This window comes from Barbus barbus (genome assembly GCF_936440315.1).
Source record: "Barbus barbus genome assembly, chromosome: 35".
NCBI lineage: Eukaryota > Metazoa > Chordata > Actinopteri > Cypriniformes > Cyprinidae > Barbus > Barbus barbus.
In genome coordinates this window covers 10,452,622-10,467,141 of record NC_136763.1, presented here as the reverse complement: position 1 = coordinate 10,467,141, position 14,520 = coordinate 10,452,622, and the positions used below count along the sequence as shown (strand labels likewise).

The 14,520-nt window shown below is 36.5% G+C and overlaps 1 protein-coding gene across 1 annotated transcript in view; it reads left to right on the top strand.

The window, feature by feature from the left end:
- Positions 1-8,662, top strand: part of LOC306854943 (ephrin type-B receptor 2-like) — a gene marked incomplete at its 5' end in the record, with an annotated part of 151,013 nt that extends 142,351 nt beyond the window's left edge. The window contains 2 exons of the mRNA XM_079393259.1: positions 1,157-1,312; positions 3,488-8,662. Of these exons, the coding sequence (XP_079249385.1) occupies positions 1,157-1,312; positions 3,488-3,596 (265 nt within the window). The 3' untranslated portion in view covers positions 3,597-8,662. The remainder of the gene's footprint in view (positions 1-1,156; positions 1,313-3,487) is intronic.
- Between the last annotated feature and the right edge of the window lie 5,858 nt (positions 8,663-14,520).

Below are 14,520 nucleotides of genomic sequence, written 5' to 3'. Positions count from 1 at the left end.
ACAGACGTGAAATTTTACACTACGGTATGCCGTGGCAGCATCAAGGGATCATAATGACGTTTTCAGTCTAACCGTTGTACATACATAATACTGTATTGTTTGGAGAGCAGTGCAGATCTGTCCGTGTTACATGATATATGTGTGGCTACAAAAACTATTTTATTACTTGCTTTGAAGTTTCTTTTTTAAGATATTTAGTACTTAGATTAGTCTGACATCCTCGCCATTACACTGTAGTGTATGTCTGTGTGCATGTGTCCTTTTGCGTGTGTGTTTCATATATTAGGGGGAATTTTCTGTGCCTGACCTTTTTGCCAGACCCGAATCGCTCACATCCTTAAAGGCATGTTTACAAAACCAAATGGAATATGACCTTAATAGAAATTTCTTTAAACAGCCTTCTTCTAAATGATTCCTGTTCTGTTTTCAATCTTTGGTCAATGCTTTGGTTTTACTTCTGATACCTGTGGTGGGCTTTATTGATGCTGTGAAGTTTGTGAGTTATTTCTTTTGGCATTGAATTGCTACATAAATAAAATCAACTAGGTTTGATAGATCAAATCATTATTAATTAAAGGCTTTAGGCTGTCGTAAACTTGAAACAATTGTAAATCCGGGAGACGAAGTAACAGTGGGCAAAACTCTCATCAGTTTCTTGTGGACAAATGTAAAGTGGCCTAGTTTCTTCTGTCATCACGCTGATGGTGAAAGGCTTGGGTTTTGCGAGCTTCTCACCAGCTCTCTTTGCCTGGAGGCTAATACTCTACAGTAGTGTTGCTAGAAAGTACAGTCATCTGGGGACATTAATTGCATTTTTTTAAAGAATTAAGCAGGGCAGAGGATATTTTGCACTTAAAATCTTCCCTAACTTCCTTTTGTCCTCTCCAGAGATGGAATTATATTGACCCAAGAAATAATATAGCTCAATATTCCCAAGTGTGTCACAATTGCCAAAAATATGCACAAGATTTAATTTAGTTTTTTAGTTTTTTGCATTGATGATAATATGCCAAATAAATGTGAACCAGCTGTACTTTAGGAATGTACCATGTATACTATGAGGGGATTGTAGTGTGTACTTGGTGCTTAAAAGCTATTTTTACTGCATACATTGTGACTCATCTGTCTCTCTATCTCTTTCTCATTGCCTCTCCAGTGTGCATTTGCCCTTGCTTGACCGCAGCTTGCCCGACTTCTCTAGCTTCAACACTGTGGATGATTGGCTGGACGCTATTAAGATGGGCCAGTACAAAGACAACTTCACCAATGGCAACTTCACCAGCTTCGACCTTGTTTCCCAGATGACCATGGAGTAAGTGCTATACCTATGAGAGAGCACAGTTTGGAAAACAGCCATGCTTTGATCACTGAGCTATTAACTCAGTGAAGAGTTCTTCAGAAAGAGGGGATCTTTGACTCTAATAGCACTGACTGTTAGTAGCAAGATTTGCTCTATATTGCCCTAAGTTTCTCTGTCTATTTATTAGGGCTGCACGCTATGGTATAAAATATAATATATTATATTAAATTATGCTACAGTTCAAAAGCTTGTGTCAGTAGGGACCTTTTTTAATACTTTTATTCCACAAGGATGGATTAAATTGATCAAAACGACACTATATTGCAAAAGATCTCAAATAAATGCTGTATTTTATTTATTTTCATTAAAAAAATCTAAAATGTATCATGGTTTCTACAAAAATGTCAAGCCGCAGAATTGTTTTCAACATTAACAATGCATACAGTTTCTTGGGCAGAAAATAGCATATTAGAATGATTTCTGAATGATCATGTGACACTGAAGACGGAAGTGATGGCTACTGAATATTCAGCTTTGCCATCACAGGTATAAATTACATTTACAAATGACATTAAAACGTATTAAAATAGAAAAAGTAGAAACCATTTATTAATAAATTATATTAAATGTAGTTCATAAAATCTAAAACATTAAATAGAGTTAAAAGACTTGAACTTTATTGTAAAGTTTTACCTTTTATGACAGCCTTTTGAGGTATAATGATAAATGCACAAGGCCATATCGTAATTTCAGTTTCAGTGGGATTGATTATGTAGCTGTACTTTTCAGTAGGGCTGCCCTCAACTAAAGATTTTTCTGGTCAACTGTAAGTCGTTTATTTTAAACATTAGTCGACGAATCACACGTTTATTAATAGACCATTTAAATCATAATAATGAGCCTTTAATTGCATATATGGCCTAATATGTGCTCAAACGCACGCATAAAGCTTGCCACAGCACACCGGCAGAAGTAATGATTAAAAATGTGTCGGGAAAAACAGTAAGGAGGCTGCATTAACATTTTAATAAGTTATTGATAAACTAGTGTTTTCTTTGTTTTACGCTTAAGAGAGTAAATCAGCGACACTGACTCATCATCTCTGCAGTAGTGGATGTATGCATGTTTCATACGGATGATATAATCTGAAAATATTTGTTAAGGCAAGTATACACGGAAGTTCACAAAGACTGAGACTGCAGATAGCGTATCCTGTTTGCTTTCATTGTTTTACAAAAGCACAATGTTTTGTTGTTATTATGAGTGCATGCACATAAACATAGAGTCTTTACAGATTCGAAGGATGTGTTACTCTTATCTGTTTGACCAAAATGACAGAGTATTTTTAGACCAAGTGAGCGCACCGGCGCCTCCATCTGTCCTGCAGTGAGCGCGCTTCTCTTCACACTCCGCATAGACACTTTAATAGCGCACATTTTTCTAGGTTAACATTAGATTGAGTGGCCATTTAAAGTTGATGCTACTAACATATTTCAGATGATAAGCCATATTTGAGGTCAATAAATGATAGGCAAGTGTTTGGATCTCCTGCCCGATGTTCTGTATTACCACATTGACCAGCCGTTAATGATCTGTCCGTCACGGACTGCGTGACCTCACCACTTCCTGTGGATTTTTTTTCTGCGACTAATACAATTTTGGTCAACCAAGCCTCTTCTCATCGACCAATGGTTAATCAACTATTAGGGGGCAGCCCTACTATTCAGTCTCTTTATTATCCTCTTTGTATTTTTTTTATTAATAATAAATTGCAGTCTGAAATAATCTCTCAGTGATTAGACACTGTATGGATTTAAATTCAAAAATAAATATAGGTATATTTTCTCATCTTTGTTGCTGACTGTTAGTCACTGTGGAAATGGGAGCCACAGAAATGTATGCATAGATTCTTCTCCTCTCCTCACCTCAGCTGTTACCTGGCCAAACCAGACACGCCATGAAAACAAAGGAAGTGTTGTTGTTTCAGAGATGCATGGATTGTGCAACAAACAGAGGATGATAGGGATAAAGGAATTTACCGGTTACTCAATCTTGAACTAACATGCTCAGTTTACTTTGGCATCATGTGATTAAGCCAGTGAATAAAAATGTGTTTCTACAGCTTTATGGTATCTGCTTCTGAGTGCTCATGTTTGATCTTGCCTCTTTCTGTTTGTGTGTACATAGAGACATTCTCAGGGTCGGAGTGACACTAGCGGGTCATCAGAAGAAGATCCTCAACAGCGTTCAGATGATGAGGGCCCAGATGAACCAGATCCAATCGGTGGAGGTTTGACCACGCGTCCCGAATTAGACTGGGAGGAGGAAAAGAGGAGGAGGCGGAGGGCCAACGTTAAGGGATGGGGTGGCCACTACAGACCCTAAGCCTGATTTTCCTTCTGGACCACCTAGGATATCCTCCTGCCCCCTCCTCCGAAACACTCTCGTTCTCCATCTGTGTTATCTGAATTCCCCATTAACCCCCAGACACCCTAATGGGCTCGACTCGGGAAAGCTGCATCTGGAAAATATGGTCACAACACCTGATTGTTTAGCTTTAGCCACCACCAATCACAGAATGACCGATCAGTCTGCCAGCAATAGGCTCCGCCCCCTACTTCCCTTGAATTTTCCTCCCCCTACTTCCCTTGAATTTTCCTCTTACTTTCCTTCCATTTTATTATTTTTTGTTTTTAATCTTCATTTTTTAAAAGAGTTTTTGTAAAGAATTTTTACAAAAAGGAATCTATATAAAATATATAGATTGGTGTAAAATTGCAGACTGAATATGGTGGACTGAATCAAAAGGCTACCCTTTAAAAGGGCAATGAAGAAACAGGAGATAAAAAAAACTCACCCCACAATACATGCTTCTGAGATTTTCATTCTAATATTTTAGGAAAATCTTGAATAGAAATACTGACTGTCTGCTCAATGGATACACAGGGGACAACCTGCGGGACCCTTAATCCCTCTCCCCTCGCTGACAGCCGAGAGAAAAGTATGTGAACACCATGAAATGGGACTTCCTTTTGGCAGCCAATACTGCCTTGAAGAAAACAAAATACTTTTTTTTGCAGTTTAAACTACATCAACACAAACAAACCGACAAACGGAGAAACAAAGTCAAAATAGTTATCACAGTGTTGAATTTGTGGTGCAGATTCCTCATTGCTAGGACGGGGGAGAAAAAATAAATATTTTACAGATGTCATAAGAGCCTGCCAAATAGAGCATCATCCCTTTTGTACCTCGTCTTGTACATATCAGATGCACTTGTGAGGTCGTCAGAACAAACCTGATGTAGTCCAACATTTAGTTTCAGTTTCAGTATTAAAAGGATCTACATTGACATTTGATGGATTTTCTTTCGTGTGCGTGTGCGTATATGACTTGAGGGGGTCATCTTTTATATTCTTCCTCTTTTTTGTCATGGGCTAAGATGATTTAGTTTGAAAGACGGCATAAGATATTCTCCCCCGCAAATTGTTTAGCATGTCCTTTCCTTGAACTGCTTAGAGAGATGGACCCCGAGTGCACGTATGGTGTGGTCTTCGCATCATCTACGCTATTCTTTTATTTTTGGATCCCTGCCGTGTGTGTGTGTGTGTGTGCATGTGTGCGAATGGAGCACATGGAGCTGTGGAGCATGTGTGGTGCAAAACTATGATTTCACAGGAAGCTTGGATTTGATACACTTTGCAGATCACTGTGTTGAAATGCTTATATTTTTACCACCAAAATCATTTCTTTAAAAAAAAAAAAAGATGTTTTATAATAAGGTGTTTAGGGATTTTAATATCTGTTAAAGTATGCAGTTAGAGGACATTTTCCTAACAGGGAAGTGATTTGTTCATTGTGAAGCATAGTTTTATATGAGAATATTGTTATTGTATGACATTTTTGAACTAGTTACAGTCACCAATTGGGGCCAAGCTTAAATTTGGAGTTTCATAGGATTTAAACAACAAATAACAAACAATATCGGCTGTAAATTAGTGTGTATAGGTTTTGTTTTATTTTTTACAGAAAATACATCCCACCGTTGTCCATGGTTTGGTACTTCCAAGATGCTCTCTGAGATCCTTCACCTCCATAGACTTAAGAACAATAAAAATCTGTATAATAATATTCTGAAGCAGAAACTTCCCCCCTCAGAGAGGTTTGTCTCAAAACTGTGTTGGATTTTAGTGTACATATTTTTTTTATGTATTGTTGAAACTGTATGGAGAGTCGCTATTGTCTATGTTTATTTTGGGCCTTTTCATTTTGTACTAGGATTGGCTGAGAGATGAGAATCATCCATAGAGATGAATGGGCCGGAGGCATCTTCATCCACGCTGGAGTGTCTGTGTGTGTGAGTGAGTGTTGTTTGTACGTGCAGGTACGTCCATGTACCAGCATTGGGGTCACTGTGGTTAACAATATACTTCTTTCTCAGCTGACGAGGGGCTCGCTTTATTCCATAACCTCAGGGTTGACATGCATCTGTGTTAAAAACCATGCAGTGCTGTGAGGTCAGTTCAGTGTAGGTAAGGTCCATTGGCTGAATCTCAGTGCTTATGAAGTTCTAATCAGATGGTGTTTACCGTTCTCTGTTCTTCCCATTACATTATGCTTCCATTAGAATGAAGATTCTGTCGTTCAGTGTTTGGACATGAAACACAACGTTCAGCAGACAGGCCATCCCAGGTGTGAACTTGAAATACATAGCGATAAAGGCTTGAGAAATGACCGTGTCTACTTTCCTCTCTGTCCAGAAAGATGGTAGGATTTTACTTTCCTTAGCTTGACATACTAAATGGCCCTACCGTTTTAGCTCTTCAGCTTTTCAGTCATTTTTGGTAACTTTTTATCACCAGCAGGAGGATACAGGGAGAAAGGAAATTAATCTGGGCTTAACACCTTGTCCTAACCAGCAACATGGAATTTGTCCTTCCACACTGAAAGCAAAAATTCAGCGCAGCACAATCACAGCCAATGTATGCAATTACCTTATTGTTCAAAAGTTTGGGGTCGGTAAGGCAAGTCTCTCAAGCTCTCCTCATCAAGGCTACATTTATTTGGTCAGAAGTACAATGAAGAAATCATTATTGTAAAATATTACAAAAAAACAACAACTTAATTTGAATGTATTTAAAATGTAATTTATTCCTGTGATGGTGAAGCTGAATTTTCAGCAGCCAATACTCCATCTTCATGATCCTTTAGAAATCTTTCTAACATACTGATTTGTTGCTCAAAAACTAAGAACTAGAAAAACTGTATTTTTGTGTAAACCATGATAGGTTTTTTACACAACATTTAGTCTTTACAGTCACTTTTTATCAATTTAATGTGTGCTTGTTGAATAAAAGAAATAATTTTCTTCAAAAAAATAAATCTCAACCCCAAACTTTAGAATTATAATGTATGTTGGTGGGGCTGTCAAGCTGCTTTAGAAATGAATATCAAGAAACTGACATTATGTTCTATCCTTTGCAGGGCATAAAATAATTGTAAAATAAAATAGTGTAAAATAAACTAAAAACTGAATGCAAACTAACTGAAAAAAAATGATTATCAAAATAAATAAAATTTGTTCTGTTTTGCAATTGACAAAATATTATTATTAACAAAAACAATTAATACATGTAAAAATCATACCATTTTCATGGTATATATGTCATTTGTGACACCTTTCAGCAGCTGGTTGGGACAAGGAGCGAGTCAGAGAGGTGAAAGACAGATTGAGAGTGAGGAATGTTCTCACATCATAAAACTTGAGCAGTGATGGTGCCAGCAGCCACCTTTACCTGTCTGTCCAGCACATCCTCTCAATATTTAATGGCTTCTCAGTGTCACTGCTGCACTGTGCTGCACTGTAAGGTTCTGAATCCCTCGTCTTCCTCAGAATAACACTGCTTCTGCTTCACCATCTTAGGACAATCACTGTCACTCAAAACTCCAGCACACATTCCGGGATCCACACATACATTGCTGCTGTACGTCTCCAGAAGTTTAGACTCTCATGGCAGTAGCTTAGCAATATTTATAGGTGCTGCCCACAAGTTACTGCGTATTTTAAATCAGCCTAAGAGCACAGGATTAACAGAGCTTTGAATGAAATCCAGTACTGAAGGGATATCCTGTGTTCCTGATCCTCATCTTCTTTTCCTTCCAATGAAATGTGTCGTTTTATAAGTACAGTTTTGCTATTTGCAAAAAGACGGTTTTCTTGCAGCTTGGCGCTGATGATCACATGAGTTTCTGGCACTTTGCAGTGAGAGATCCGAAAGGAACATTAACGACCAATGAGCCTTTCTGTTTTAAGATATTGGTATGTTGAAAGATTATGACATGATTGACATTTGCTACGCATTTTCTTCAGCGAACCTGTATTTACATATAAATATTTCATCACTGCGGTCTTGTGTAATTCTGTTTTTCCACTGCATCTTTAACCGCTCAAGTTTGTTTCTCGGTAGGGGACTAATTACTTCATACGTCTCCCTCTCTCATTTGTCGTTTCACAGAACACTACGTAGACCACAGACAAATGAGACGTGACATCGAGAGTGTGAAAGAATGTCATGCTGAGTGATTTAAGCACTTCTTATTGTTTTTTTCACATGGATTATCACCTTAAACGCATAGTTTCTACCACAACACAGCTCTTTTTTCATACCAAGTGCTGGGAAATTTGGTATGTGGCCATTTTACTCAGCACCCTTTTGGTTCAGATGGCTTGTGAAATAGCCAAAAAGCTGCCGTTATGTGGACATGCGAACTGCAAATGTTCCTTCTGGCTAGCAAAAATGTGATCCCGTGCACCATTTAAAGCTTTTTGTTGAAAGCTGGTGACAGCAAGCTGTGAACAGCATATGCTCGCAGCTACCGCCGGAGCGTAATACCAATGCAAAACCGTTATTATGATGATTATGTGCGATTGTGAACGTAAATACAAGCTGGCTCTGGCTCGCTCTCATTGGTCCATATTTCTGCCTGCATCCTCCAAATATGGTGGGAAGTTCTTGGATAGAAAATGGCTCCCCGAACAGAGCTGTAGTGCTTGTAGGGCCGCAGCACCCTCTGTGGGTAGGAAGGCAGTAGTGCATTCGTCCCCATGTCTCTCAGCCCTGCTTTTCATTACAGGGCAGCAGACCTCTCTCTCTTGCGCACGAGCCGAAATAGAGTACTGCCCACCTGGACCACTGTGACAGAGATGTGAGGTCCTGTTTCACTGTATAAAATGTACATTTGACTGTAACCCTGTGAATGATGTAACAATTTCATTATTTGTAATATTGTTATTGGTTTATTTTCTAAAAATTGAAAAATGCCCAACTTGACTCTCCTCATTAAAACATGAAATGAGATACAACTGTTATACAGCGTTCAGTGGTTTGTGTGTGTGCGTGTTGGCCTCAGTGTTTGTTTTCCTGATAGCACATTGCACCAGTGCTGCCAAAGTCATTGGCTGAATTCCCAGGGAATGCATAATACTAAAAATCTATAGACTGAATACACATTGTAAGTTGCTTCAGATAAAAGTGGCTACAAAATATTTAAAGAAATATTCCAGGTTCAGTACATTTTTGCTCTGTTAACAGCGTTTGAACAAAACAAAAACAAAAAAAAACCCTACAGATTCAAAATGAGATTGTAAAATGTCTATTTAGTGTAACAAAAAAAAAGTAAATTAAAGGTAAAAGTGATCATTTTCATCATGAACGATTGATCTATCTTCACTTGGACCAATAATATTTCTGTTACATGACTGGCAAAATGTCCAATCGACAGTATTTATGGTATCCTTATGATTAACACACAAAAAAAATACATTTTCACACGTCCCTCATTTTTCTTAAAAAATATGGATTAAATTTTTATTTTTTTAAATGACAATGACTTTGCTTTTTGGGTTTTTTTCTACACTAAAATAAAATAACCAAAATACCAACAAATTTTGCAGTGAATAGTGCCAATCCATAAACATTAAAGGGTTAGTTCACCCAAACATGAAAATTCTGTAATTAATTACCCTCATGCCGTTTGAAAGAAAACAAAAATAATGACTTTATTTTTAGAAGAAATCAAGGGACAAACATTACAGAGCTTTACTTACAAAAGTAAAGTGGTAAATAAAACAAAGATGACTGTAGTACATTTTACAAGAAAACACTTTCTGCTTTCAATTTCAACAATTCCGTGTTTAATTCGACATCCTTGCTGTTTCTTTGTAATCGTTTGTGAAATTACTTGCTATTTCTGAGTGTGTACTGAACCTGGAATGTTGCTTTAAATGTTTAAATATCCTGTTGTTTTATTTTCCCACTCATTACAGTCTCGCCAACTTGCTAAACTGAGGTGAAATTACCCTGAAGACAGGAGTAAATTGAAATACCTTTTTATAAAGTTCACATTGAAGGCATTTATACGCCCCAAATCACTCCTCACAGGACCGGCCTTTATGCTGCAGCCTTTGTGCTGATGTTCCTGTGGGGTGTTTGGGTTTGTCTGCACTCCCCCTCCTGCTGTTCCCTCCGACCGGATTCCAGTGTTTCCTCACAGCTCGCCCTGCTTCAGAGGCCTCGTTAACGGGCCAATGTGTGAAAGCCCCATGACCTCTCGCTGACCTCGCCGAGACTGGCATGCAGAAAAAACGCAGCCCCTGCGAGAAGAAGTGGGAGTTCAGGAGTTCAGTGCACAACCCGCTGGCAATCCAACAGTTCTTCTCGTCTAATCCCGACCGCCTTTGCTTCCCGCCTCCTTTACGCCCTGTTAACCACTGCCACCACGGGCTCAGCGGGAACAGCACCAGTGCCAGACCCTCAAGAGAACACGACCAAAACCCAGAGGATCATCTTTCACTGGAAACGCACATGAAAGTGACCGGACTCGACGTGAAATATCTAGATTAATAGAAACGCCCTTTGCTTTTTCGTTCGTGGTCATGACGCCAATGGTGCTTGCTAACCGGAATAGTTTGCGCTCACACATCATTGCTTTTGAATCCCATTTTTAAAAGATCACGCTGTGGTCATGCTAAGGAAATACAGGAAACTACAAACATATGTAAACAGTGGCCATGTGAGCCTCCCTGCAATTCGCTTATTTGAATGGCCGCTAATGTTCATTGTTCTACATATGGGATCTGCAGATATTTAAAAGAGTATTAGGTCAATCAAAGTGCAATCAGTGAGCTTTCCAGGCCGTGGCGTGTGCAGCTAACTGAAACGTTGGGGTGATTTTGATGGCCACGTCGTACTGTGAATATCTATCTATCACAAGTAAAAGCGGGTGGTTTGTTCTGGCTTTGGTCTGGTCGTGTATATTTTAGTTGAATCATCCCACGCTGGGAAGACTTACTTCCACATCCCTAACATTTCTCATATTTGCACTCTGTCAGTACAAATATTATACGGTCATATATTAGAAACGCCATTCAAATGAACCATTGCAGGGAATCATTACAGTGTGAGCCGTTCAAAAAGACCTCTTGAGCTCACGATGACAGCTTTTCACATCAGGAAAATATTACTCATTTCAAATCCTGTTGTGTGAAAATATAAACAGAAGTATAGCCTTGATAGGAAAGTCTTACCCGTGATGTTTCTTTACATTTTCATCTCATGCCGTAAAAGTAATAATTCATGTAAATATTCATATTTCTATCTGTAAAAATACTACGAAAATAATATGGGGTGAAATCACATTTAAAGCTAGAGATTTGACTACAGAGAGAATGATGATTTGAGAATTTGTAACATTTTAAAAATATTTTTCTTAAGCATTTTTATTTTATTTCCTTGTCAATTTTTCGAGAAAAGCCTTGTCTTTATCTTTGTTCTTTGTTTTAAAGATTATGATTATTAGAAATGTGACAACATTTTTTATTTAATTTTTTTTTTGCTGTTAAATGCACTGGAATGTTCATTTGAAAATAATGTTTAACGATTCCATGACATTTTGTAATTATTTATTAAAATTCTGAAATTTTCAATAGCTAGTATGTTCTATATAAATGATGTTTACTGTGACCTTACTCTCCTTTTCTTACTAAAATTTCAACTTTGTAATTATGTTTTGAAAAATTCTTGAGCCCTTTTTGAACAGTTCTTCATCATTAGGACAGTTATGACATGAACACTGGTCAGGTGTGGGAGCTTTTTGCCAGATTGCTGTCTAAGTGTTGATTCAGACTGCAGGAAAAAGAGCGTGAGAGCAGCTGCTTACATAAGGAGACCTGAGCCCAAATTCACCAGTACTCTGAATGTTCACTTGGAGTGTGCGCTTGGGGAGATTTGTCAGAAATTAAACTCATTTATATACAGTAAATTCATGAGGTAAGTTATTATTATTTTTTTAATATATATATATATATATATATATATATTTTTTTTTTTTTTTTTGGGTGTCACGATGTGCAATTTGTCCAACATGTACAGTATATAATTTTTTAAATCACACAGAATTCTTGTACAAATTCTCCGAAATATTTTTGTTTTTTTTTCTGTAAATAGATGTTATTATTATATTATTAAATATGTATTATTATGATTATTATTATTTGTTGTAGCTGTTGTGTGTACAGTGACTTTTGAAAAGCCACTATATAAATTAATGACGATGTTGATGATTATCATTATTAAAAAAAAAAAAAAAAAAAGAGCTAGAAATGCTATGTTAGAATTTCTTAACATACAAATGAAAACTAATACAAAGGCAGTATGTGGAGATATTAAATATTTTTAGAGTTAGATTTTTCAAAAACCTTTGTATACATGCATGCGAATGTGGAAAAATAAGAATGTTTTTACCGCAGTCATTAAATATTGCAATGCTTGCATTAAAAAATTTCAGCGGTGCACAAGAATTTTCCAGGCCTGCCTTTTTGCCATTAGCAGAAAGAAAAAAGCTTCGCAAAAAGGTTTCCCAGTCATAATATAATTCAATGTAATATGTATTCATGCAATAATACAATACAGTACAGTAGAACACAGTCATTATTTATGTAATATAACATTCAAAGCATAAATTGTTCACAAAATGTTAATTTTTGAATAGTCCGTTTAGGTGAATTACTGAGCAGCTGGATGTATTTCCATAATTATTTTAGGCAAAAAGCAATTCCAACCAACTACCAGATCTGTAAACGGTCAGTTCTCATTTCAGTAGCAGTAGTCGTCAACAGAAGCAGTAAATGCTCTTCAGGCTTTATGTGGAACAGAGCTAAAGGGAATGTATTTGTTTCCATTTCACTGTACATCATGGACAGAATGAGGATACACACAGGTGCAAATTAAGACGTATTTAAAGAGGTCTGCCGTTTGCCGTTTCAAAGCACATTCCATTTGAGAGCCAATATTTTTAAACACTTAAATCCTGATCTTTGATGGTGCTCTGAGATAGATGATCTGGAGCTCCTCCACCCCACAATTACCAGAGATCATCGGCACATCTCTAACTTTAACCAAAGACCTGGGCCTTTTGAAGGTCTGTGGAGAAACTTAATGCAAAACAGATTCGAATGCTTTGCAGATTTGTCCCAGACACACACAATTTGCCAGCCAGAGAGAAAAGGGAGGCAGAGAGATACAGTACCGTGATGATGTTCATAATAACTGAATTATCTTTTTTCTAAGACAGAAATGGAGAGGAATGGAAACTATACTATGAGAATGAAAATATGCCAGTGTTCAGCACATGTGAATCATTAAAAACCAAGGTAAGGGACTTAAAGCACTTTAAAAAGGATAGAAAGACGTCTACTGGGATTAAAGAAAACAAAGTGATGCTGTGTGATTTGTGTATAATTTATTAAGACTCATATCATATATACATACACGCATATATATATTCTAAGAATGATTTCAAATGCACATTTTAGTTCAGTGTCTGCAAGTCAATAACATTAGATTTTATGCTAGAAATGAGGGGCCGCAAGGGAATGCTAGGGGGTCTGGGGGAATTTGTCTTGGGAAAAATTAATACAAAACATGTCAAACTATTTTTAAAGAAATATTATAAATATATTAATAAATGTTTCAAATAGTGCTGTAAAATTATTAATTGTGATTAATCACATCCTAAATAAAAGTTTTTCTTTACAAAACATGTGTGGGTGTACTGTGTATATTTATTATATCTATATAAATACACACACATACAGTATATATTTTGAAAATGTTTACATATATTTACATGTATATATTTATATTATTTATATTACAGATACATATATTTAATGTATAAACATAACATTTGTCTTAAATATATACATATGTGTGTGTATTTATATAGACATAATAAATATAGACAGTACACACATATATTATGCAAACAAAACTTTTATTTTGGATGTGATTAATCGTGATTAATCATTTGACAGCATTATAAGATGCATTAAATAAATTAAATGTTTAATTTTAAATAAGTAAAATATTTATTTTTAATAAATACTAACAGTCCAGTACTTTGGTGAGAAGGGAAAAACATAGTAATGTAATATAATATAAATATTTTTCAATGAATATTTTACACATTCATAAAATATTTTTTTACAGTATAAAATAGGTCTTTACAAATGAAATAAGGGTCTGCACAGGAGTGCCAGGTGGTTCATGGAAAAGTTAAGAAAAAAACAAACAATTGTTTAAAATGATTTAAAAATCCTTTGTATCTATAGATATTTAAATATTTTAAATAAACAGAATATTTATTATAAATAAATACATCTAAGCTAAATTGTTCTAAAACTGAAATTTTATTAACTGGCAGTCCATCTAATGTTAATAAGTGCCGTAATTTTAAGCTTTTAGTTGACAATACCCAAATATCTCCTGCTCAGGTTATTTAAGTGTGATTTTTGATGCTCAGCTGATTTTTAATTCTCGCATTAGACCCTTTCTTTCTAGGCCTGATGCTGAGAAGCTTATTCATGCCTTCATCACATCAAGGCTCGATTATTGTAATTCTCTCTTTGTGGGTTTACCAGCATGTTTCGTTAAGAGGTTACAGTATTTATAAAACTCAGCTGCACACGTTTTGACTTACATATCTTTACGCCATCACATTACCCCTGTGCTCCAGCAACTTCATTGGCTCATGTATTGATTTTAAAACTTTGATTTTAGCCTATAAAGCAGTGCATGGGTTGGCTCCAGATTACATTTGTGGCTTGGTTACTCTATCCACTCCCTCTCGTTCTATCTGCTCTGCTGGATGTCTCTCTCTGT